The sequence below is a fragment of the Brachyistius frenatus genome, unplaced genomic scaffold (assembly GCF_029030835.1).
Source record: "Brachyistius frenatus isolate BFR_SWC_R1_liver_20210118 unplaced genomic scaffold, ASM2903083v1 Contig_6, whole genome shotgun sequence".
Taxonomy (NCBI): Eukaryota; Metazoa; Chordata; class Actinopteri; family Embiotocidae; genus Brachyistius; species Brachyistius frenatus.
In genome coordinates, this window is record NW_027210605.1 from 3513637 (window position 1) to 3540092 (window position 26456).

A 26456-nucleotide genomic window follows, 5' to 3' on the forward strand; every position below is an offset into this window, starting at 1 on the left:
TTCATCGAGCCAAATATTGACAGCAGTGTCATATATATATATATTTTTAAATGTGCTTGTATAATATTAGTTGTATTCTTACCTTGTTTCAAATGAGCTATAAGTGTGGCGATGTCTAAGGATGTACCACTCACTGTAAAACAGTGATGCTGTTTGTTGATACTATTGTCAAACCTAATGAGGAATATATTCAATTCAGTTCAGTCTCTAATAAGATCTCATATAGGTAATTCAGTTACAGAACAGCCGCACAGATAGACGAAATACTAACAAAACCATGAAACCCAATACAATTTCAGAGTAGATAAAATAATAACTATATACAATAAATAAATTAAAAACCCACCCGCATTTCATAAGTGATAGAAAAAAATAATTAAAAACAGCAAAAGTTTCCTATGGGTGAGGTATGATTTTTCAGATGATCAGTTCCTGCTCCTTGTGTTTGTTTTATGATGTCTGCAATTGCTTTATCATCTTCGGTTGCACTTTGTAACCGTGGTTTATACTTTGAACGCTAGATAAATAAAGATTTGTTGACTTATCAACCTGTTGTGTTTTCCTCATAATTAATTTATGGGTACAAGATTTGCAGTAAATCCATACAGCCGTGTTGATTCATTTCTGATGCTGTATCTTGGAAATGTAATTTGAGTAATGGTTGTTCATCACTGAGGATAGACTTGTAACACTGAGGATAGACATTTTCCCATTTTTGGCATCTTTGAAGCTCAAGCAACTGCCTTGTAATGCAATGCAACTTTCAACTTGTCACCATGTCATGCATCTGGAGCTGCTAATAACTTCATAGTTTAAGCATCTACAGAACTTTTTGAGAGGAATACAGTATGTTGTGGCAAGCGAGGTAATGCATTTATTTTGGAGACAAATTCTCTACTTCCGGTATAACATTGCGATTTCTCCCATTAACTTAACGTAACACATTCTCCAGCAGGAGCGCCTGTTATCGGCCTCTTAAAGACATAGACCCTTTGCCTACACAATTACCTGTCTCCACTACATAACCTTTATCACAACTTGTCCTATGACAGGTAACATTAAGAAGACATTTACTTTAACCATTTATCTTAACAGGGACACATGTTTATGAAAATATGGAAGGATAAATGACTCCTGACTTGACTGAATGCTGTTGATACCTCGTTTCTTTTTCTTTACTCTGGAAATGAGCTTGTTTGTTTCAATTCCTTTTTCACTCACATCAATAAAAAATGACGAAGCAAAAGCAAAAAAAAAAAAAAGAAAAAAAAAGATAAGGTTGATGTTTTATTCTGAAAACTACAAAGCTCAAAACAATAAGCATTCAACCAATGGGGACCAGATTGTGTGACAAATAATCAAATAGCAAGAAATATTAATGACAAGTTAGAATATCCATTCACATTTGGAAATTAATTCAAAGACACTTTCTGCATTATCACAGCAATAGAAAAAACAGCACACTACAATGATAGACATCTGTGATCTTTTTTTTTTTTTTTTTTTTTTTTGGCAAAATCAACACCCCTCTGTCAGAAGGAACAGTCTCGTTTAGCAGTGGCACACAGAACATAGGCTGTACTTCAGCTGTTTCACGTAACCAAGACCAATGTTACGCCACAATGTGTCAATGTAAGACTGAGGACACAGACACACAAGAGTTGCATATGAGCAATGAAGAGCTTCTTGTTCACAATGCATACAGCACATATCATTAAAAACACTGAATTATAGTCGCTGAAAAATGAAAAAAAAAAAATATGTACATCCCTGAAATAAACAGTGATATCAAACAAAATGGGGGGAAAAAAAAAAAGAAAAAAAAAAGATGACATTCTGTGTGCTAATAATTATGTGAGCATAGTGCTAGGGTTTCTATTCTTCACACTGTCATCAGTCTGTCAGGCGCATTTCCTTGTACCAATCTTTCACACTAAAATTACACAAATTGAAAATTCATCATATCACCATTTCTCTTGTGATTTTTCGCACGGTCTCCCATACAAACAATTATCAATTCATTATTCTATGAGAATATAGAATTTCTCAATAAATCTGATGGCTTACAATTTTCAGCACATTTTATCTGACGAAAGATAATACTAATGTTTTCCTAGTTCTTGTATCATGGGAAGATAGCTACAGCTACATACTGTACACACTACTGTAAATTTTGTTAAGAGATGCCCTCTGGCAGCTTGGTCAAATGGTTCAGGAATTATTTTTCTATACACAACTAATCCATATATACAGCCAATTATTAACCTGTAATCACAGCATTAGCAATGTCTTAACTTCCTCTATTACAGCCCTGCAGTAACCACACAGTGGAATCATTTGACATCAACTACAAACCATCTTTACAATCAAAGGCAAGGGTAGAAAAGGTAAAACATGATGTGTGTTTAAAACACGTAGTCCTTTTCCGCCATGTCAATTGCCCATGCAAACTTCTCTCTCTGGGTTTTGTTGTAGATCTTCTCAATGGGAACGCTCCACTTCTTGCACCTGGAGAGTTGGAAAGATGAAGTAATTGAGGGCCTAGAATGACTGGTAGAACTGGAAAACTAGGTATGAAACAAGTTCAAAACCTCGTACATTATATGGCTGAACTATATGAAACACTAGAGCGGCTGTTAATTTGAAATGAGGGCTTTAATTTCAAACAGATAAAGGTAGCCATGGCATTTGGCTGGACAAATGGTGTCACTCACTCCCTTTACGTCACCTCTTTACTCCCTTTACGTCCCTTTACCCACTGACAGACATTCATGCTGTGGGGATGGAGCCTTTGGGGGCCAGCCAGAAATACACAGCACAATTTATCGTCCCGGTTAAAGATGCTTCAAGTAATTTCTTTACAGTTGAACTTACGGTTTGAACTGGCTAACAGTTGAGCCATTGTGTCTTCATCTCTAACCATTATTTGTATGCCAGGTTCCCATGCATCCCCCTGTATGGGGGGACCCCATCCCTTACGCCCTACAAACCGGCAAAACATGGAGCATTCCTGTATCCATTGTGCTTGAGGAGGAGGCTCTCCATAAATAGCTGTGGGGCATCGGTTAGAGAGGGCGGACCACTGTTCCCCTTCTCTGTGGTGTGGACCTTCATTCAGCCACAGACAGCTCCTCATTGACTTCCCACATGGAGGAAGGAGTGCTGTTTGGGGACGCTCCCTGGCTTTCAGAAACAAACCCCATTGTTCCTCGCACTCACACGCTTTTCTTCCTCTTATTTTCCTTTTGCAGTCGTTAGCTTTTTTGCTTGCGTTGCTCCTTTTCCTACAATGCAAGAGCATTTCCTGCTTTTCTGTCACCAAGGTAGATATGCACTCTGCACACCCACCCACCCAGCCAAAGACAACCATTTAATGTAACACTAGGTGGCTTACTCTATGTCACGGTTGTTGTATTTTTGTTTTTTTTACCATAGTGAAACCCATAAATAAATGAATAACAGTTCACAGTTAATAAACACAGATAAATAATGTGTGCTGTGAAACATAAATACCATGCAACAGAGATGCGTGGATCCAGGTAGTTGAGCTTGGAGGTGCCCAGAGCAATCTGCTTGTTCTCCTCTCTGTCTGTGGCTTGTACCTGGAGCTTCATCAGCTGCTCCTCTATCCTCTGTACAGCTTTACGTTTCACCTCTACAGCCCTAAGAGGGAAAAAGAGACACAAAAACACAGAGAAGGAGGAATAAATACACAGACAGACAGAAAGAATATATACAGAAAGACCGAGAAAGAGATGCATAGAGGCAGGGAGAAAGAGACACGAAGAGATGACGAATTATACTCATGGACTGAAAAACAAATGCCATAACCGCCATGGAGTTGATGTTTAGGAGTTTGTAGAGATAAAACGTTGTTGCCTTAACAGGGACAAAGAGGGTTAAGCAAGGAAGTAATGGATCAAACTCTCGCCTACTGGTTAGCAGTGCTCAGGCTTTCTTACTTTTTGCTCTTGTCATCATGGGAAGCTTTGTGATCAGCCTTGGCAGCCCTCAGCTGCTTTCTGGCTGCAGATAGCTGATTTTGTTTCTCGTCAATCTGCAATCACAACAAATACATGCTGGGTGAATAATAAAATCTGCATCATGTAGAGACAGAATATCTTCATCGAACACAATGGCAAAAAATAAAAAAAAATAAAATACAATGGTATCCAGACATCACTTCTTGTTAAGGGACAACACAAGAAAAGAAAGGTGTAACTCAGGACTTTACCTTGGTCTGAAGGTTTTGCATGGACTTCTCAAATGTTTTGGGCGGAGCTCTCTGGTGGTTACAAAGGATGGCTACCGCCCGGTTGGCTCTGTTGTATGACAGGATCTTTGCTGGGATGCTGTCATCAGCTGTAAAACCAAACACAACAAGGTAAAAGCAGTTTGGAATTATAGAATTATTGAAATTTTAAGGCACTGACTCAAATCTTTAAGGCATTAAATATTTAAAGACACAATGATGTTTTTGTCATGTACAGTAAATTACAGGTAGAGTACCTGTTGTCTATATAATTACACAAAATCTGTCAAAATATAGCTATAATCTAAATGGGAAGGCCTACAAAGATAGTATGTGGACACCGTTTATCCGTAGGGTTCAAATTCGAAGCGCCACCTTCGTCCTCTGTTCTCCCACAGTCCCCCCCAGTCTCTCCAGACACCAGTACACTGGTATATCCGTGTACTGCCACTTCTAATGTTGTTTTTAACAGCTCAGTGTTATAGGCTATAAATGAATTGCAAATTAAACTAACATTCCCGATTTGTATTTAATGTATTTGTGTAGCAGCTAGAACAAGCAATTCTATTTTCATGGCGTTTCTCATTCACTATTTGTCCCATTCAGGTATGTTTTATTGTTCATGGATTTATGTTCTGTGCCGAATATTTCATTATGAGGCTCTTTGTACTGTTCTCCTGCGGGAGAGGAGCGAGTAGTTTTATTTGCATGGAGGCTCTGCTTTATTATCTGTCCTTGTCAGAATAAATGGATATAAACTCCAACGAGATCCTGATGTCACTACAACTCTATTGCTAAGAAATACAGCACAAAAGCAACCTGTTACACCTTCACAGACACTGTATGGCTGCAAGGATTGATCACTGAGCAAACCACAACGCTGCAAATGTTGCTTTAAAATTCCTTATAGGCATTAACTTATTTAATAAATGTCATTATTTTGTTGGTGTTGATTTTGATGAGCTGCAATCTGACAGCCTGAAGCTGCTGTCACTCACAGCAGCTAAGTTCCTTGAGCTGCTGTTGCAGAGTGATGGAGGCGTTGTAGGTACGGAAAACCTTTGCTGTTAGCCCATCCATCAGCTCCTGTAAGTGCTTATTAAGAATAGAAGTCTGCAGAAAACACAGAAATGAGAGAGAACAGTTGAGCACAAAGTACTGTGATTAAAAAGGTAAACAGTCCAGATATTTGTGTTTCTTACATTAAGTCTGTCGAAGAGGTCGTCTTCAGGCTGTTTGTTCTCCAGAAACAACTGGAGGTTTTTAAAGACCTGATAACAACAAAAACACAAAAGATTCACTCAGCATGAAATCACTTCACTCCTCAGTTAAACTGTTAGTGGATGCACCCTCACATTTCTGCCAGAAGGGGGTGTCATCGTATTTCCGTTAATGATGACAAGTGAAGGTGGTTTATTGATTGCAGTTAAGTGTTTTTTGTGAGCACTTCTATAGCCATGTGGCAAAGCAGAGACAAAGACAGTTCCCAGGCGTGAATGAGAATTTGTGATTGAAAACTGAGCATTACTACCATGTGTGTATGTGTGTGTGTGTGTGTGTGTGTGTGGTTGAGTACACTCCGGTAATAGCAGGAAACAGGCCACCCTCTGAGGAAGAGCTGACGGAAAGCTTTTTATGTCTGATCACCTGCCTGTGCAAACATCCTTCTCAGGGTAGAAACTTCTTATCTCATTAACACTAAATTCCGTATCTGTCAAATACACAACCAACACCGGCCTCATAACACCAGAAATCACACTTTTGCGCCCTAATAGATCTCCCACAATTCCTCTTTCTGCTCTTGCTCATTCCTGTGTTTAACTCTTCTCTTGATTCATTCACATGTTATTCGCCACTCTTTCTCAATCCAATTCTTACCCTCTTCTCCACAGGGATCTTGTTGTAGTAGCGGATGGAGTCTTTTCCCAAGAAGTCAAACTCCACCACATACTCTTGGTCGTCCATTTTGGGGTACAGTTTGATGTGCTCCACCCGCAATGAGCAGCAGCCAACAGTGTCCGCTGTCTCACCTTCTTCCTTTTCATTACCCGCCCTCAGTGCCAGCTATAAGAGAAGCACTACACATCAGGATCGCTACCAAGGGTCAAGGGTAAACATTTGTTCAGGATTTTATCGATAAACTTAGTTTATCACTGGAATTAAGAAAGCCCATACGGCTCCTATGATAACTGACTGTAAGTTTCAGCAGGTCACCTCAACATATTTTGATTATAGGTTTCGTTCACTACCTGCTGCTTTTTCAAATCTACTGTATGTTGTGTTTTAAAAAAAATTTCTCTCTCACTTATTGTCATTATAGTTTTACTCTATTTTTACTCACCTTGTCTATAAAATACAGTGCCACAGCTCTCTGCCTGATCCTCATCTCTTTTGACTTCCAGTCGTCTCTATACTGAGTACGAATGCGATCCACACACTTCTTCAAACGCCGGGCAGTCTCATATTTCTGCCAGTCCTTCTCCCCCTGAACAAACACACACAAAAATGATCAAAGATAAGTCAAAACAATGAGCTGGAGGCTAGCGGAGACTAAAGGTGTGAGAGCACATGTACCTTGATCCTGGAGCTGGGGTTCAACATGATGTACTTGATGGAGCCCTGGATGTTCTCTGTCCAAGATGCTAACCAGGTCACCTTGTTGTCATGGCGAACCTCCTTCCATTTTTTTCCTGGGGGAGGTTTTGGGTGCTTGGAGTCCCTATGGAAAAAGAGGAAAGTTTACTAAAGATGTCTAAAACATGTTGACAGGTTTAAGGGGAGCTTCTCTCTGGGTGCAGCCCAGTCTGAAGGCACTGAGACTGTGTTTCTACCTTCGTGTTGATTAAAGTGAATTCCTTATAGGTACAAAAACTACAGTTATTGCAGACAAATCTAATTAGGCTTTTTCTACCCTTATGGGCCAGTCCAGGATGAATATCATGTTGTAAACACTACAGCTTTGAGACAATAAGGAAGGTAGAAATGTAACTGTAAAACAAAGCACTTATAACCAGTGTGTGGGGGGGTCATAATTTCTTCCCTGGGTTGTGTTATTGTTTGCACAGACACAGCCTACTCTGACAGGAAGACTACCTTTGACACAGTGCCGGCATGTGTGCAAGTGTGTGTCAGTGATCCATCTGCTACACAGTACATGCAGCAGGCAGCACGTACTTTCTTTTCCCTGAGTCTCTTTGAGGCAACTGACTGCTACAAATTAGCCTTCCCATAAACTCTCTCTCAAACACACTCATACCCCTATGTCATGCAATGACAGATAAAAAAATATATATATATATTTCCACGGTCTATAAATAAATTCAGAAATCACAACATGATAGTGAGAAGATGTAAGGAAAGATAAAGAAAGCGACAAAACAGGGAGAGCGGTGAAAAACAAGATAGTGGATGTGAGGAAAATCCCTTTATGACCTTCTGACAAACTAAAAGCTTCCACAAACAATAACTTTATATATATTGCTTTCACAAACACACACATTCTTATCTTACCATTATCGTTTACACAACAATCTCATTATGTAGTTTCATATAACCTCACCTACAATGGTTTGACAGGGCCCCCTTGTGGTACTACTAACAACTAGACAAAAAAAGACATTCATTTTTGACACATTTTGTGTTCTTCCTTTGCGTCCAAAAGTTATCTGAAATGTTACAATTTAAGGCATTAATGGTGTCGATAATGGTGGGAATGAGATTTCCTACTTGCTACAGTTAATAATGATGTCTTCAGGTCTGATGCGACGTTTCAGCATGCCCATCTTCGGATGGTCGCCTCGCCCTCGGAAGAGGCCCGGCGGCTCAATGCGGAAATTTCCAATCCTCTCCTTGTGGTTGTCCATGATACAGAAGCCATACTCCTGGAGGAGCCGCTCATTTTCCTCTTTGATTTTCTACAAATTGTATGAAATTACAAAGAGAAAGTCCATAATTTTTCAAGGTTGGGAGAGTGAATAAATGTAGGCCTACCTGTTTCTCCTCTTTTGACATCTGTTTCCTAGCTTCTGATTGGGCCTTGAAGTACTCATTCATGTCACTGAAGTTGCATTTCTTCAGGTCAGTAATTATTGACTTCTCCTCTGATGTCATTTCCTACAATAAAAGAGAAAACATCTGAAACATGCCAAATTGAAATTCTTGGAACTCATTCTCAACTTGTGGCACTGCAATATTTTTCATGTCTAATCTACTCACCTTCCTCCAGTCCTTAAAGAAATTCTTCCTGAAGATGTCCTTTGTGGTGTATTCGTGATCCAACATCTTGCCAAAAAATGTGGCTACCTCCTCAGCAGGAGCACTAAGTTTCATATATTTACCTTCAAATGCAGAAAATGGCATTGTAGTCTTGACCAAAGAATTATTACAACTGAATTTTTAAACAAATACTCACCATCATAGTAAAATTTCACTTTGTCAGGCAAGGGTTCGTACGGAGGTGCAAACACTGGACCCTTATGTTCAAGAAAGCGCCATTTGGAGCCATCAGTGGATCTTTCCTCCTCCCACCTAATCACCATAAACAGTAAAACACACCCCGTGAGAGAAATGAAAAAATATGATATCTGCTTCTGAGTAGCTGTTGTATATCAGCTGACTGAAATTTCCTGAGGAAAAACCACAATAAAGCCACAAAAATATCTTACCATTTCCACTTCTCCTCTTCTTCTTTTTTGGCTTTTTTTCCCCCTGTTACCTTTTTGTCTCTTGTCTTATTTTTATGCTTGAAGTCCTAAAACAATTGGAGAGCAAAATAAGTCTGTAGCAACACAAACAGCGGACACTTCAGCCTGTCAAGAATATAACAATGTATTTATCACAATAATATACAAAACGTATTGAACCTCTTCTTCCTCATCTTCTTCATACTCATGTTTCCTCTTCTTGGACTTTTTGTCATGTTCCACCTTGACTTTTTTGGGCTTGTATTCAAATCTGTAGACAATCACACTGGTAAATGAACTGAACCAAAGCTGTTAAAGATGCACATAACCAAACGTTAACTGTAACTACAGGGATGCTCAATTTATTTGAATGCCACCTACTCTTCATCATCATACTCTCGTTTGGGGATCTTGTTGTGTGGAGGAGAGCGGTAGAAGCCGTTGTCATCTTCAGGCTCGCTCTTAATGGCAGCAGGGCTTGTGTCTCTAAGTCACACATTGAAAAGACATTAAACTGCATGTTAGTAAAGCAATATCCCAATAATGAGAACTAAGCAGGAGCTAAACTTGCAGTACAATCTCTCCAGAATGACTTAAAGATGAGTAAAGTTGCTTTACAATTACTTTTATAAAAAATTGTGAAGCTGTTTACCTTACATATCCATTTTCTTTCTCCTTTTTAGGCTTTTCTAAATGAGATGATTGAATCTGTGGAAAACAGGAAAAAATATAGAATATCCTTAAATATAAATGTTAACTGCTTTCGTGCCTTAAAACAAGTTTAAAATGTCTAAAGTTTTATTTATAGTCCGAGTTAACAGGAGGCTATAGGGTCATCTGTGTACTTTTAAGTTTTATGTTTTGTTTTCTCATGAGGACAATCACTGGAAGAAAATAGACACAAGTTCTATGTCAAGACCACAAAACAATTATTTGGCGATCATTACAAAACAAAGATTTCATATTAATGTCAAATAATCATTCTGTCAAAACAAAACATTTTTATCCAAAGAAGCCTTTTGTAAAAGCTATACTGACACCCATTAACAAACCTTCTCTTCCCTCCTCTTCTCTTTGTCCTTGTCTTTCTCTTTGTGTTTTTCTCTGTGCTTCTCTGAACTGCCGTTGCTGTGCTTCAGCTTCTCTTTGTCTTTGTCTCTGTGTTTCTTCTCAGAGTGCTCCTTGTGTTCGCTGCAACACATAAGCCAAAGAAGTCAAGAGATCAAGTGCAAGAGGTCAGGCATGGTCTAGATGCATAGACATAGAAGGAATCATCGCGAAAGAACGTCCACACACTTGATCATTTTTTAACATACAATGGCAATGGCAATGACAATGAGCAACAAGAATGGTCAAAGTGATGACTGTGCTATTATACTCCTGTCCACAACTACTTCTACCAGACAAATGTTCCACAAGGGTTCATATTACAAATACTCTGCAGATGTCATCCATAAAAGTGGATTTGAAGGCATCCTTGTGAAGAACGCATTCTCATTTAACATGGCAGGGTTCTATTAGTTTCAAATAAATTAGCACCACCCTTCGTAACCCTTTTTTAGATGTGTTGTACTGACAAAATCTGCAAACAAATGCATGGATTTTGTCATTATCCTCGTTTAAACTTGTTTTAATGGCTAAAGCCAAAAGTAAAGCATAGTAAGCATAAACACATGTAAAGAGTTAGCACTGAAAACTGATCATTTTAGGAGCTGTATATTTATATAGGCTATATGAAGGCATTTTTCAAGTACTCTGTAATATTTCACCAAACAAGTGAGAGAAAGAAGCAAATATCCTACCTGTTGCTTTGCCTGAATTTCTCTCGCTCCTTGTCTTTCTTATGATCTTTGTGTCTGTGTTCCTTGTCTTTGTGCTTGTCTTTATGTTTGTGAGAATCTACAACACAAAGGAGAGATCAACTTGTTTATCAGCATTTAAAAAAAAGCTGAACAAAATATAACTATATTTGCCCAATGTGTAGCATCTAAGAATCAATCTTTTAAATCGTGTTGTTTATACTTATTATATTTAGATGACTTTTAAAGTAGGGCCACTGCCTGGGCAACATAATGTGAATACCTTGGTAGTCTCGGGAGGACTACCTTAAAGGTTCAGTGTGTAGGATTTACAGGCAGAAAAGGAATATAATATTCATAATTATGTTTTCATTTGTGCATAATCACCTGAAACTAAATTGTTGTGTTTTAATTACCTTAGAATGAGACCTTAATATCTACATAGGAAGCAGGTTCTCTTCCACAAAGCATGCCATGATTATACACTAATGAAAACATAAATATGAATATTATATTCCATTTCTGGCAATAGATCTCTCGAATTTCTCCACAATACTTCTTGAACTATTCTATATACCCTTTTGCAATGTAATCTATAACAGTGCATTATAATTTATTAGCTCACTTTATTATTGTGAATGTAAAATCTATGAAGAAAATAGTTGCTAAAGCTAAAGTAAAATGTACAAGGTCTACCTCTGAGATGTTGTGGAGTACAGCTGTACCAATTAGAAAACTCAAGCAAAGTGAATCTACTTTGAATCTACAAATTTACTTAATTACATTCTATATTACATTACAGGTAAATTCAACAAAGAATTCATACTCCTAAAGTGTGGGACTTTCAGTGAGTTGGTATCAGTAGAGATCGCTGTAATATTCCATCCACAGCCTCACATAATTAATTACCTTTTAATATTTAACACAGTTTTTCAGTGGGGTTTTTCTTTAACATAGAAAATATAGGGGAATACTTCTTATACTGTATACTTAATACTTCTGCTGCCAGTGAAATGATTAGGCTGTTATGATTTTACATGAGTCTTAATATTAAAATGTTTCCTGCTCAGTGAAATTCGTCCTGAGGTAGACCTGGATTGGCCTGATCATCACCTTGTGGCTCCCAGTTGTCATGGCAGTTTAATAACTGTATTATCTACTATTGTCATATGAAGCAATAATACACATCCCTGTTATTATAACCAAGTCAGTTCCCCACTGATTGATTTTCTTTTTCTCAAATCATGCTGAAAATGAAGCTTTCAAGGAAGAAAAAAAAAAGAAAAAAAAAGAAGAAGAGTGCTCTCAACTTTGTGCGAGTAATTAACACTTTTGTGTGAAGACTATAATTTGTGCAAAAACGCCTGTTCAGGGCTTTTAATCATGTAAGGCAACTTTCTTTTACGTGCCTTGAAGTTTTAAACTCATGTGTGAGCATTCCCTGTTGGCTGCGCAGATAAACGTCTCTTAAACTCTTAAACAGAGATGGAGGCAGAGTGCAGGGTGGTGGTGGTGGTGGTGGTGGTGATACGGGCAGGGAGAGGCGATAAGCTCCCAGCTCTCGCCTCCATATCACGGCAGACAGTTGGCTCGCTGATCGGCGCCCTAGCTGCTACACACTGAAAAAGAAAATGGCGCAGAGACTAAGTCCTCAGCCCCAAATCGGCCACTTTCAGCCCCAAAATTCGTTATAATTGCACGTACATATTATCACACTGAGGCATGCAAAATATACACGATGCCAGGCCCTGTCGGAATCCCCCATCAGATTCAAAATCCGAGGTTGGCAAGTGCACATTTCAGACCCTCTTTTTGAACAATAGCCGCAAGAGAGTGGAGGAGAAGGGACTTAGTCTCTGGGACGCCATTTCTACCCTTTAAAAACTAACAGTAGACAGGTAGCCACGATTCTGACTGGAAATCATAGACAATATCAATAAATAGCCTCATCAGAGGACCTACCGCTTCCTTTAGATCCAGAATTGACCTGCAAATTGTGAGAAACAGTGTTTTTAATGATTCAATTTTACAAATGCCGGTAGCTTGGTTATTCAAGTTTCAATAGAAAGAGAAACGCAACCTACAAATACATGCATTCTGCTGCATTAAAAAAAATCAAGTCAAAAATATTTAAGTTTTCCTAAAACGACAGAGAACAAGCTGACGCATAACGTTAGCAAACATTATTATTATTATTATTATTTTTTTTTTTTTTTGCCATTATTAAATATCCCGACTGTAAATACTCCTGTTATGGCAGTTATTGCCGAGGAATTGCTACAAACTGCACCGAAAAAAAACATTAATTATCAACCAAGAGCTGACCTGAGAGTCTCCGCGTCCACGGTCTCCGCTCATGGTCAAGTTATTTTTTGTTTGTAAAGCAGATAAAGTTGTCACAGTGCACAGCTGTTTGGGATGCGACTGCTCGGGATGCGAGGCTCAGGGAACCCTCAGTGACAGCCCGGAATGGAGTCCCAACGTTTACCGACTGCGCATGCGCTCAAAACCCAACCTGAACATCGACAAGACGCTCTCTGCGTGGTCCCTACCTGAACCAGTTCAAAAACACCTCCTGTCCACGGTTTCATTTCAAAGTGCACTCTTTGTTTTTGTCCAGTCACAAAGTATAAGTGTTTCTGGGAAATTTATTACGGGTTTAAAATCTATTAATCTCTTAATGTCAGGTGACGTCAATGTTTCAACTTCATCTAAACATCACATGCCACCTCCTACTAATGTCTATCTACAATATACAGGACTACGTTAAAATACCAAGTCCAAATAATTGAGATGTTTTGTGTAAAACAACAGGGAACAATCTAACCTTTAGCATTAGCAAACATTTATTTGCCATCATTTACTGTAAATACAGTTCTGTTTAACAATGAGCAAACTGAGACTTAATTTAAAATGACAATAACCTTTAAACGATACACGAATCATAAAACACAGTTTCACCCAACAAAAGCAGTAGAAAATTTAATTCAGTTTTACAACATAATTATACAGTCATGACAAGCTCCATTATCAGTCTTCACGATTAATCCAGCATTTAATAATATAAAAAGCACATTCACACAAACTGTATGCACACATTCTAACTACAATCTCACATGATAACATGGACAAAACAATAGCATAATTCTTTTTTAAAACAATCTGTACATGGTTTCTTCATCCAGTAAAAATTCATAAGCTGGGTCAGAGAAACCAATATTAACTGATTCACAGCGAGAAACAAAAACATTTACAGTACAGTTCACAGGTTACCACAACTGCAGTTGTGCCTATTTAGACTTCCTTCGTTTGGCCTGGGTGGGACTCGCTCCAGTTTCTGCTGAAAAGAGTAGCACACAAGTGTATCAGGAGAAAGGGTAGCTGTGCCGTGTGTGTGCAGCTCAGGTGTACGAAGAGGTGTTCTGTCAATTTAAAGATACTACCTTTGACAGCAGCACTGGTTCCAGGCCTGGCTGATCTCTTCCTAATGCCACTGTCTGCTACTGGCTCCTCCTCTACCTCTTTCTCTGCACGGGAGCTACGTCTGCTTGGCCCCTTGGGCTTCTCCACAGCCACTCTGGGAGAACCAGACAGAAAAACAACAAACGACAAGGAAGAAAGGAAAGACAACACGAGATGTGTTACTTAACATGCATGGGTGTGAGTTAACTCTGCTCTACTCAGAGAAAGATATAATACCAATCAGGACTCTGCTGTTTTTCCTCGTCTACCACAGATACTGTCCGTCTTCATCCCGACAGCATCCACTACGTCGACATGATCACTGCTTGTGTCTTTGCAGCACAAACATGTTAAAATACATACCTTGGGACTAAGTTGATGGGCGTCTTTCTTTTCTTTGCCCATCTGTGATAGAAGTGGAAAAACAGCGGTAAACTATAAACTGTGCTGAACAAACATGGCTTCACTTTCCCCACTATTGATGACAATCCCCAGGAAAAGAGATATAGCCATAAAGGTCAGTGGAGAGGTACAATTTGTTTCATGATGGGCTGTTCTTTCTTTACACTTTTGACATGCATAAGTATATATTGTTGCATGCTAATCATACATACCAAGTGATGAAGCCACATGGGCTTATTGTTTTCACCATGTACCCCCATGGCCAACCAAATGAACTCCCTGAGTTTCAGTAGAGCTTGAAATCTCTAAGCATTTCTTCTTCAAGAGCATAAGTCTTAAGATTAGACCCGCTTTTCAAAGATCAATGGAAAGGGACACCTTAAAAACCCTAACCCGTGAGGCATTACACAGTTAATCAACAATATAGTAACTAAGAGTATCAACGTTACAAGAAATCTTACCCCTGCTCAGAACCTGTTGAAACCTCTTCACCTAAAAAAAAATAAATAAATAAATATTATTTCTATGCCCTCTAGTTCCAAGGGCTCATACAAGGTCATATGGCATCGTTCTTTTTGGTTTTTAAAGATAGGCATTTTAAACAGCTGTAAAAGAAGAATGATTACACTTACCAGTCTTCTCCGTGGCAACAGGTTCCTGTGACTGTGGGACGTCTTGTTGAATAGGTGCTGGGGGATGAAAGGATAAAATATTTCTCCTGACAAATCTGAATCATAAAGCATCATATGCTTCACTGGTTGTGCAACTAAAACCACATATGGCTATGTAAATGTATGTGGGGTGTTGAGCAGAAGCCTTGAATAACTGTCTCTGCTCCACTATGACCACCAATTATCAATGTGTTTTTCACAGAGCAAGTGTTTTTCTCATTAAACAATAAAACGCAGAAATAATAAACATTAATTGATACACAATGCAGCATTAAACATGTTTATATGGCATGTAATAACTAAATCTTGATGCAGCAGTGACAGTTTGTGTAGTCACTGTCTTGACCTGACCAAGGACCATCCCCAGAATATGGCCATTGTTTATTTGATACATATATTTGCCCAATAATTCCTGTCGCTCACAGTTGTGTGTTTACCTGGGGTGGTCTGAGTGGTTTCATCAGGTGCTGCGGCTGATGTGATGGAAGGCTCTACGGCTGCAGTGCCAGACTGGCCTGGAGGAACTTCAGTGGGATTAGCAACCGGAGAAGATATGGTGTGGGGAACCTCCTGAGCAGGTCCAGGTGTGGCAACAATTGGAACAATGGACGGTAAAGGACTTTGTACAGGAGTGACCGTAGAGAGCATGGTAGAAGAAGAGACACCAGTGGTGGTACCAACTACAGTGACAACAGGAGCTTGAGAAGTCACAGTCTGTGCTGGACTTGAGACTGAAGCTGGTGCGAGCACTGGTGCGTGGCCAACAATCTGAGGAGGAACAGTAACTTGGCCAGTAACTGTGACTGGAGAAGAGACTGCAGGCAGAGTAATGTTGTTTGGAGCAACAGCAGCAGTATGGGGAGATTGTGCTTCAATTTGAATGGCTGAACTAGCAGGAGGATGAAAGACTTGTGGTGGCACAACCCCTGTATGCCCCTGTGTGGGCCTTTCAGCAGGACTTTGCTTGGAGTCAGATGTACTAGAAACAGCCACAGCAGACTGTGCAGGCTTACTTTTTACCTGGGCAATGAGAGATGGAGACATGGGGCTCTTTCGAATGGGGTTTACAGCCCCAGGACTAGAGCAGGGAGGAGGAGAAGCGAGCGGTGACTGAAAGAGAGATGATGCTGAAGGGCTTGGATGGGGGGATGGCTGCCTGGCTGGGAGAGTAGGTTTCTGAGAAGAACCTGTCTCACCAAGAATTTCTGTTTTAACGGTCCCTGGGTTAATTTGCTGAGGAGTTAGGAGACTACCAACCGGGGCTGACGAGGACATACTAGTGGCAATCTGGACCTGTCCAACAGCACTTCTACCGGCCTGAGTGCTGGCAATGCTTGCCACTGAGGACTGGGTGGAGGTTGGGGCAGGAGAAAGTTGGATGTTTGTGGTGGATACTTGAATTGACCCCACCATGGTGACCGACTGCGATACCATTGTTGTATTGGGAGCCACTGATGCAGTCGGGACCTGGAAAATTGGGTTGATAAATACAGGGGTGGTGGTGATGAACTGAGGTCGTGGGGCAGGGCTCTGCTGCCTGATGTCTTGAGGTCTAATGTTTTTGTTAGGGACCGCCACCATGGTGGAAACCATAGATGTGGGTGCCTGTGGAGTGGGGGCAGAAGTGATGGGGTTTGAGGTGACAAATACAGTTATCTGGTTGGATGAAATGGTGCTAGAAGAGGCAGGAATCTGTATGACTGAATGAACACTTGTCACAGGTTTAGGACTAGGGGTTGGTTTTAGAGCTAAACCAGCTGGGTTTACAGCAGAGCTGGAGTAAGAACTGGTACTAACAGTTGAGGCAGAACTGTTCTGACCTGAAGTGACTGGATTGGAGCTTACACTTGGGGTTGTATTAGTATTGGTACTGAGGGTGCTGCAAAGGGTAGTTATGGGATTTACATTTGGACTGGGAATGACTCCAAAACTAGAGATGGGGTTTTGGTTAAGGCTGGGAGTAGTATTGGAGTTCACATTAGTGGGAGGGTGCGAGCTCAGAATTGAAACAGGCTGGAGGTTAGGACTGCTGGTAGGAACTGGGACAGCGGATTTGGGTTTAGCTTCGGTTTCATTAATAGTGACAGTAGTAGTGACAGACGCCGACATATCTGTGCTCTGGGAATTACTTTGAAGTGGTCTGTCTGGATCCAAAACAAAATTAGGACTGTCTTTTCTCATGACAGTATTACTTTGTATTGGACGAAGCGACATGTTTGAAACACCTGTGTTATCCAGTAACTGGTTGAGGGAGATTGGTGCTGCTCTGAGAGCAGATGAGACCTCGGCGTCCTGCATAGGTGCTTGGTGTGTTGGTTGCCTATCAACTGCGCCAGCCTGCATTTCCAAATCAGGTTTAGGCTGCTGAGGCAGGGGCAGACGAGGACTTGCCATTCTGGGGGCTGATAACTCCCTCAAAGGCTGAGGCTGGGGCATCTGTCGCTGCTCTGCTGTCATCATTCCCTGGCTTTCCCTGACTCCATCAGCAGGATTACCTTGAATTCCATGGAGGTTGCTCTGGGTCTGTTGTGCCTCCATGCCACCACTCACTTGTGAGGGCATAGATACTGGACTCTGAGGTACTGAGGCGGGGCTTAGCATCATTGTTTGCCCCTGAGGGTTGATTAACTGCTGCTGCTGCTGCTGCTGCTGCTGGGGAGGGCAGGTGATAGCCATTTTTGTCCCCTTTTGTCTTCCAGGACTTGGGGTTGCTGATTTGCGACTAGAGGCTGGACTTGACCTTCGACTATTGCTAGGACTTGCCCTCTTACCCTGTCCTCCAGGTTTGTCCTGTTTTGCCCCTGCAGTCCCTGCACCAGCACCAGCAGAGAAAGGCTGCTGACTGTTGTTAGGGTTACTTCCACCTGTGCTGCCATTGTTGTTGTTGCCTGGTAGAGTTAAGCTAGGGGGGGCCTGCCCAATGGCTTTCAGAGTTGTTGGGTTAAGACCTTGCTGGTCAAATCCTCTGTTCAGGTTTGGCTGCCTGGGAGGCAGAGGAATGTTGATTTTGGGGGGAAACAGCCCTGCAATAGAGGCATTTAACCTCTCAGGTGAAAGGTTAATTTCAGAGGGCTCAGTACTGGGCGGACGATTTGTTGGGGTGAGAGGATGGTGGTAAGGCCTAGGACTGGCTCTGTTGGGGGTTTTAGGCCTTGAACTCTGAGAAGTTGTAGGGACATTTGGGAAATGAAGGCCAGGCATGGGGCCTCCTTGTTGAGACTGCGTCGGTAACTGTTGCTGGGGACTGGCTCCAGTGTGTTGGGGCATTTGTGATGGACCCGGGCCTTGTTTCATCATGTGAGTGTTGGAGGCTTGACTGGACATAATCTGTTGGGCCCCATTTCCTGTCTGCAGCCCAATTTCTGGACCACCAGGCCTGTCCTGCTTGGAGTGGGCACTTGTGGGGGCCTCCTCAGAGCCAGTGCCTTGGGGACCCTGTCCTATGTCAGGATGGGACATTCTTCGTGCAGCCCCTGCAAGCTAGAGGGAGAAAGAAATACAACTAATGAACAATTTAATTCCAAGAAAGATTTAAATTTCAACGATCTTGAGCTATTGATTTTACATAGGCCTTAACAGTTGGCCCTCACCTGTGGGTTCACCATCAGGGGCAGCCCTCTGGCTTTATCAGGTGACGGCGGTACCCCTGCATGTCCCTGAAGGCTGATCATTACAGGCATGTTGCCTGGCTGTGAAACAGGATGCCTTTGCACTTCAGGTGGATTGCCCATGCCCCGAGGGGGGAGCTGCCCTCCTGGAGGAATGGGCATGCGATTCTTCGCCTGCTCCTGCTGCATCTTCAGCATCATCATCATCTGCTGCTGTTGCTGCTAGAATGCAAAGTGGGGATCATTACGTATGACTAGACAAATTGTTGTGTTGATACTAAATACTGTTGTTAATGTATGTAATAATAATACCTGCTGTTGCAAGTGTGGCTGTTGATTCTGCTGCTGCTGTTGCAGCTGATGAGGGTGCATCTGCGGCTGGCCTTGACCCGAAGGCTGCTGCCCTGACATTCCCTGCTGCCCCTGAGCATTCTGGTGACCCTGCATCTGCATCTGTTGCATTTGCTGCTGTTGCTGCATTTGCTGTTGTTGTAATTGTTGTTGCTGTTGTTGTTGTTGTATTTGCTGCTGCTGCATTTGCTGTTGCATTTGCTGCTGATGTTGCATTTGCTGTTGTTGCATCTGCTGCTGCTGCTGCATGTGCTGCATTTGTTGTTGTTGTTGCTGCTGCTGCTGCTGTTGTTGTTGTTGTTGTTGTTGCTGCTGCTGCTGCTGCATAAATTGCATGGGTACCTGCTGCAATACTCTCTGCTCTCCAGGTTGGCCAGGAAAGCCTAGATTAGTATAAAGAGGCACATATTTATAAAAAAAAAAATTTAAGTAAAAATTTTGAAAAATCAAGATTAAAGTAAGGTGTCTACAACTAAATAATTTCTGGCTAAAATAGTTACAAAAAAACTGCAGAAATGTATCAATTATTTAATTTACCTGCAGGCCTGTTAGCAAAATCAGGGAGTTTCTGGCCTGAGCTGTCTAAGCCCAAACCTGGTTCACCACCCAGATTTGGCAATTCAGAATCCTCCATGGCAGCAGTCGCATCAAGACCACTAAGGAGAAAGAGTTAATAGATGAAAAATCAGATAAATAATCTAAAAGTGATAAAACTCAACTGTTCACCGCGACAAAAGCAAAACTGTGATGAATACAAATTATTACCCAAGTCCCTCTACTTGCTGTTGTCCTTCGCCGTCTTTGGGCTTCTTTTTCCGTGCTGGTTTCTTCTTTTTGGGTTTGGCCGGATTTCCTCCACCAGCTCCCTGTTTTCCTCCAGGTCCAAACTGGCTGGCTGAGATATCACTTTGCAGCAGATTGACCAGAAGTGGGCTAGTCAGTGTAACATCTTTGCTCACAGGAAAACCGCCTGGCTGTCCACAGGGTCCCCCAATTGGTATCTGACCTGGGAACTGTGTGTTAAAGTTCATGCCATGACCTGCAAAGTGCCCATTTCCCATCTGCATGTGCTGAGGGCCTCCCATCATGCCTTGCTGCTGCTGTGCCTGCATATCTGGGACCATTTGTTGGACCCCCAAATCCCCTGTACCCCCATTTGGATCTGCCAAGGCATGTGGGTGTTGCTGAGCTGCCTGTTGTTGTTGTTGTTGTTGCAACATCGCCTGTTGTTGTTTCTGCTGCTGCTGTAGCTGCTGCTGCTGCTGCAACTGTTGCTGGATAAGAGGATGACCAGCAGGGAGTCTCATTTGTTGTCCATGCATGCCCATAGCTTGATTAGGGTTGACAGCAATTGGAACCTGCTGGGGCTGTTGCTGGTTCATCTGCTGGTGTTGTTGTTGTTGTTGTTGTTGTTGTTGTTGTTGTTGCTGCTGCTGCTGCTGCTGCTGTTGTAGCTGTTGCTGTTGCAATTGGTGTTGCTGCTGCTGTTGCAACTGCTGTTGTTGAAGTTGAGCCATTTGCTGTTGCTGCTGTGGAGTCATCTGCTGTGGGCCAACCTGGCCTTGGAACTGAGCCATGTTACCTGGAACGTTTGGAGAAGGGCCACGCATCATCTGGCCAGGCATAACCCCAGCTGGAATCTTGCCTCCAAATGCCTGCTTGTTTCCTTGCATCTGGTTGGCAACCATTTGTTCCATCATTGAGTTCTGTTGCTGCTGCAGGAGCATGGCCTGGTGCCCTTGGCCTCCAACCATCTGACCCTGCCCATGCATCACCCCCTGGCCTTGCTGAGGCATCATCTGCTTGGGTGGGGTCATCCCTCCCCTCTGCCCTTGATTGAGGGGCCTTGAGAGGACAGTCTGACCTCCACCCTGGCCTTGAACCATCTGGCTGGGGGAGGAGGACACAGGCTGGGCCTGATGCTGGAGGCCCATCATCTGGGTCTGGAGGCCAGGCTGTTGCTGGCCCATAATAGGCCCAGTGGTTGTACCAGTGGGTGGACCTGCCATGCTACTTTGTACACCCATAACATTGGGTTGAGCATGGGGTGGTCCCTGCATTGAATTTGGTGTGGAGGTTGATGGCTGAGCTCCTGATGTAAAATGGAGAAGGAAAATCAATTAAAAAATACTTGAATGAACTTAACAACAGGTAATAAACTATTATGCCTTCTGCAGGCTGAATGTTTAGCCACAGAATGTCAAATTAGACGGTCAACATATCAAAGCAGTTAATCAAATCAGCAAAAGAGCAACAAACAGACTGCACAGATTGGACTTCATGAGTGTTCAAATATAAGGGCCTCTACTTTTAAAGTAACAGATTGTATCGAAAAGCATCTAAGTGTAATGCTTTCTTTAAAATTCACTGAAACAAAATGTACAATTAGCAAAATAACCCCTCCTTACTTACACAGTATTGTAGTGATTCTGTAATGTTCATGTGTTATGCATGTTTCACTGACAGTGCTCATGTTTGATTAACGCATTGGTACTTGTGATCAAAAAAACATGAGTTACTTGACAACCTAAGTAATATTTTAAATTATAGTGGCATTCTAAATTAAGACTTAATAATTAAGTGTATGAAAGGATTACTTTCTTTGCAAACATTAATCTTTTGCACAGCTGATAACAATGAAAGTTTGCTGATCTCAAATTTATGATCTCACATGACTATTACTATCCATTTAATCATTACTATATCATAATAATCACAGACATTAATTCTAAGCATGGTTCTATATCTGCTGTGTTCTGTGACAAAATCTAAAATGTTAAGTATTTAATGAAGCTTTGTAGTAGAAACAAAAATAAATTAAAATCTTGCCATTGACAACTAAGAATTAAGTCAAAAGGTAATGTATTGTAAACCTTAATTGTGTGTTTAACCTCAGACATAACACTACACATCTGCAGTGTTGTAGACATTTTACCTGTGTGAGTCATTGCCTGGCTGCTTTGTAGCTGCTGATTGGCTCCTCCACCAGGGGTTCCTGGAGTGCTGGCACTCACCTGACCTTGAACAAAGTTTGGGGTTGGAAAGCCCATGGGACGCTTTGGCATGCCTGCAATCAGTAGTGATTGATTCCGTTATTAGATATACACACACATTAGAGTATAAAAACTATCTTTACTTTAACTAAAAGCTTTTACAATGGCCAAATAATCTTTTTATTTGTTGGTCACTTTCATCGCAAGAAAATGGCTACCAACGGTACCTCACCTGGATGAACTTGGGCCCCAGGTTGTCCATGCTGGGGCATTCCCATGAAACCTTGTTGCATGTTACCTTGTTGGCCAAGGGCCACTCTTCCTGGTGAACCAACGCCCTGGGGGAAACCCTGTGGAGTTGTAGGTCTCTGAACCATCATGGGAGGTGTCCCTGGTGAGCCCTGCTGAAAAGGAGATGAGGACGAGCCAGGGGACTTGGCAGTGAGATTGCCCTGCGGTCCAGAAGTCGGTGGAAGTGGTGGAGGGGGCCTGGGCGGTCCTGCAACTCCACCAGGGACGGCCTGTTGGCCTTTAGGCTGAGGAGCAGCAAACTGACCCATTCCTGTATGCTGTTGCTGCTGTAATTGTCCTTGTCCCATGGCATTAAATACCTGCCCAGCCTGTTGGCTGCCAAATGGGTAGGGAGGTGGAGGATGATTGGGCGTCTGAACAGTGGCAAGGGAGGGTGGGCGCTGAACCATTTGGGTTTGGGGTGGGGGCTTTCTCCAGGCAGGGCCTCCTTGGGCAGCTGGTGGCTGGAGGACCCCAGAGGACAACTGATTCCAGCCAGGAGGCACAGCCATTTGGCCTGATGGGTTGAAAGGAGGTCTTGGTCCAAGTTGGGAGAGCTGAGCTTGCTGCTGGGCCTGTTGCTGTTGGTGATGCTGCTGTTGTAGCTGCTGCAGTGCAGCAGGGTTGATCTGCCTCCCAGCCTGCAAAGCCTGCATGTGATGGGCAGCTTGAGGAGGCATGGGGCCTGAGCCATGGGGACCAGCCTGTTGGTGCTGAAGTTGTTGCTGTTGCTGTTGTTGTTGTTGCTGCTGCTGCTGCTGCTGCTGCTGCTGAACTGACATACCTGGCATCATTGGATCCATCACATCTGTAGGCATGGAAAATTAAATTGATCTATTACTGTGCTGTCTAAGTGGTAATATATTCACATGTTCAACATGCATAATTTAATGTTAAAGAAACAAAAAACAAAACCTGTTTGTGAGGATGGCCTCTGAATGCGAGGATGCATCTGTCCACTACCGCCTGGTAACATAGTCTGACCTACCATGCCCGGCCCAGGGGGGACCATCGACGGATTAGCCATCCTTACCCCTCCTTATGGAAAAAAAAATAAAAAATTAATTTATAATGTGTCAACAAGCAAATGACTAATTTTTATAAAGTAACTAAATGGTGAATAGGCAAACAACAGATTGATAATCAATAATAATGTATGCTTTTTGACATACTAAGAATAACAAGAACCAAAACCACAAACACAATACACAGTAATACTATTTGTATTACTATGAAAATAACTACTATCCAAAATTCATGCACAGTCTATTATTACTTTGTGTATTAAACTCAGTAAACTAATACCTGGACCAGGCTGGCCTGGAAAGCCAACATCCATTCTCATCTGGCCGGGAGCACCAATTGGTCCATTCACTCTGACTTCTTGTCCTCTATTTGGTCCCACAGCCACATTGATGGCCCCTTCCCCTGAACATCAAAAGAGGGAAAACCAATAATTTAGCTAACTTAAGTAACATTCAAAACAGGAGGTCTAGTGCCACAGACAGGTCTCTTAATACAAAATGCAGTGAGTCAAGTGAAAAACTCTACTTTTACCTTCTATCTGCACCGAGAGAATCCCCAGGTCTCTGAGCTGCTGCTGGTTGTTCTGGGCCAACAGTCTGAGTCTTTCAGCAGCATCCCGAGGAATGTTGAAGGTAACTCGCACGCTGTTCCACGGCTCCACATGCTGTGCTCGTAGCCTCTCAGAGCCTAATAGAAAGGGTACTTAATGAATGCAAGTTGGGATTGCAATTACAGCGTATACGAGATGGATTTGTTTCTCTCATGAGTTCAGAGAAGGACAAGAACAAGATAGATTCAATGTTGTACACAACAACATGGAAAGATCCAAGAGGATATATGCTTTAAAGTCTGTTAAGATCAAAATAGATTAACAATGACAGCTGGTCATCAGCAGAAAGCAAGACAGCGGCACTGGGTAGTTCCTATATATTTGTCTGTGCATAAGAAGTTTAAAAAAACCATATGATACTTTTTCCACAGCAACAACAACAACAAGTTTGAGAAGATTTGACTAACCCATATCAAGCATGTTGGGTATCCCACTGAGGACAGTGTCAAGTTTTTGATAGAAGTCTTCATCGTCCATATTGCCTTGAAAGGAAACAAAAACTGTAAAATCTTCGCCCTCCTCGCTGGTTTCTTCCATGCCATCTTGGTTCTTGACTTTCTCGCCTCCCGGTACTGTGCTTCCATGGCAACTGTCAGCATCCTCTCCTGCATCATCCCCAACACCAGAGTCCCTGTCGGATTCATCATCGGGCTCCAGGTGTTCTGTTCTCTGGGACGCCTCAGGTGGGTTACGTCTGTGTGCCATCCGCCCCTCTTACTAGGAGTGGCGCCTGAACCGTGTTATGCTGCAATTGCACATCACATAGACACAGATCACCACTTAATTCCAAAAGAAAGCACTGGTGTCATAGTCAATAATGAGATAAATAAATAAATAAAAAAAAGAGGATAAAATAAACCATTAGAAAAGTGCGAACTGACTGATGGAGATCAGATGCTGGATAAGCGAGTTATAGGTTGTACTCCGCAAGCTTCAGGTGAGACAAAGGTCAAACACAAAACGTTATTCTTTCTTTCTGTAAATCAACGTCAAGTAAATAAATAACGTGATCACACCTTCACGTCAGCGACATCACTTCAGACCGGTGATGTTGTCCAGACAAAAACCTTTGACATTTCAAAATATCACCAAAATGTCCTGTCCTCGATCCGGTTACTTTAAGTTCCCCCGTGATCTCCATCAGTGTAAATTAAAGTTAAGACGATTATAAATTCACTGTCATAAAACGGTGGGCAAGCTTTTGGTTTAACGTGACCGGCCCAGCAGCAGCAGCAGCAGCAGCAGCACTACTGGGCCCGAGCGCAGACATAAGCCAACGTAAAAGCGAGCAAAAAAAAACAACAACAACAACAAAAATCCTCACGGCGTACACGTATATCCTTTATCATTGTGCATTTTCACGCCGATACGAGCCATCATTCACGACGCAAATCAATGTTGTTCGGAGCAGCGCTGCGAGCGAGGATCACGTAAATGTCGAGGCGGTTCCTGCTGGCTTCTCCTGGAAGCTCCAGTTAGCAAGCGTTAGCTTCGTTAGCAGAGCAGGTAATTCATCACGAATGCATTGAAACGCGATTATACTCGCTTCTCTTGTTTTGGTAACTTCAACGTCCTGCGTATTACCGGCAGTACGTTGCGCACGGGAGAAGCAAAAGCCTTACCACATATATTCATCTGAAAATGAGTTCAACCGGTCGACATCTGCTTGCTAGATTAGCTAACAAAACATGAATCACAAGCAAGTCAGAAGCAGGTCAAGCTGTCAGGACGAAATAACTACTTCCGGTCGGGTTTCCAAAATAAGATCCCAATTGAGGAAGGGATATGTCAACGACCCTTTTTTTTTTTTTTTTTAAAGTAATTACATAACATTGAAGTAAAAAAAATAAAATTGGGAATTAACATGTAGTAAGTCCAAACCAAATCAGTTACATTTCTTCCAAATTTTTCCTTTGAAAAAAACTTTCGTTTCAAAACGTTCAAATTTTTTTTTTTCTGTGTTAGTAGTTGATTCCTGCTATTATATTATCATAAAGATTTCTATTTAAGCCAAAAGACTTCTTCCATCAGTTGTTTCAGTTTGTATCTATGGTCTTTTGAGCCATAGATCAGACCAACTATTTATTACATGAACAATACAGTCCACTTCCAACAACCCAGCTAAAATATACCCTTTTTTTTTTTATACTATTTTTGGGAATTGTTGCAGATTTGATTTGAAATGTATGCAATACAATCTTAATTGGTGTGTACATTCACTGGATACTGGTGTTTACTAAAATGAACAGGTAATATTTCTATAAAAGCTATGTAGGATTTGTAAAATACAAAAGCTAAATATTAAAAAC

At 41.8% G+C, this 26456-nt stretch overlaps 2 protein-coding genes across 5 annotated transcripts; both read right to left on the reverse strand.

Moving 5' to 3' along the window:
• Positions 1-1274: 1274 nt before the first annotated feature.
• Positions 1275-13209, reverse strand: top1b (DNA topoisomerase Ib). The gene is made up of 21 exons (XM_069725195.1): positions 13059-13209; positions 12696-12720; positions 10737-10833; positions 9987-10125; positions 9587-9642; positions 9316-9420; positions 9115-9205; positions 8917-9002; positions 8664-8779; positions 8468-8589; positions 8243-8365; positions 7979-8166; positions 6827-6971; positions 6594-6737; positions 6131-6316; positions 5455-5523; positions 5251-5365; positions 4235-4362; positions 3963-4057; positions 3514-3663; positions 1275-2508 (listed from the first exon to the last, which is right to left on the reverse strand). The coding sequence occupies exons 1-21, from the start codon at positions 13089-13091 to the stop codon at positions 2406-2408; spliced, it is 2316 nt and encodes a 771-aa protein (XP_069581296.1). The 5' UTR covers positions 13092-13209; the 3' UTR covers positions 1275-2405.
• Positions 13210-13702: 493 nt separating this feature from the next.
• ncoa6 (nuclear receptor coactivator 6) lies at positions 13703-25864 on the reverse strand. 4 transcript variants are annotated; one of them, XM_069725215.1, is made up of 17 exons: positions 25770-25864; positions 24555-24892; positions 24069-24224; positions 23817-23939; positions 23427-23549; positions 22453-23319; positions 22163-22294; positions 19993-21319; positions 19765-19883; positions 19189-19610; positions 18859-19095; positions 15706-18748; positions 15230-15286; positions 15059-15089; positions 14559-14600; positions 14177-14310; positions 13703-14073 (listed from the first exon to the last, which is right to left on the reverse strand). In XM_069725215.1, the coding sequence occupies exons 2-17, from the start codon at positions 24850-24852 to the stop codon at positions 14024-14026; spliced, it is 7161 nt and encodes a 2386-aa protein (XP_069581316.1). In that variant the 5' UTR covers positions 24853-24892; positions 25770-25864; the 3' UTR covers positions 13703-14023. The 4 variants fall into 4 exon arrangements, with proteins under 4 accessions (XP_069581316.1, XP_069581325.1, XP_069581307.1 ...); XM_069725224.1 differs by having other exon boundaries at positions 13703-14070; positions 18859-19098; XM_069725206.1 differs by having other exon boundaries at positions 18859-19098.
• Between the last annotated feature and the right edge of the window lie 592 nt (positions 25865-26456).

Coding starts and splice junctions, on each gene's coding strand:
- top1b (XM_069725195.1), bottom strand. CDS start 13,091: ATGAGCGGAGACCGTGGACGCGGAGACTCTCAG. Junction 10,126..10,736: donor AAATTCAGGCAAAGCAACAG/GTAGGATATTTG, acceptor TATGTGTTGCAG/CGAACACAAGGAGCACTCTG. Junction 3,664..3,962: donor CATGATGACAAGAGCAAAAA/GTAAGAAAGCCT, acceptor TTTCCCTCTTAG/GGCTGTAGAGGTGAAACGTA.
- ncoa6 (XM_069725206.1), bottom strand. CDS start 24,852: ATGGCACACAGACGTAACCCACCTGAGGCGTCCCAGAGAACAGAACAC. Junction 23,320..23,426: donor GAGGCCATCCTCACAAACAG/GTTTTGTTTTTT, acceptor CCATGCCTACAG/ATGTGATGGATCCAATGATG. Junction 22,295..22,452: donor TGGGGCCCAAGTTCATCCAG/GTGAGGTACCGT, acceptor TACTGATTGCAG/GCATGCCAAAGCGTCCCATG.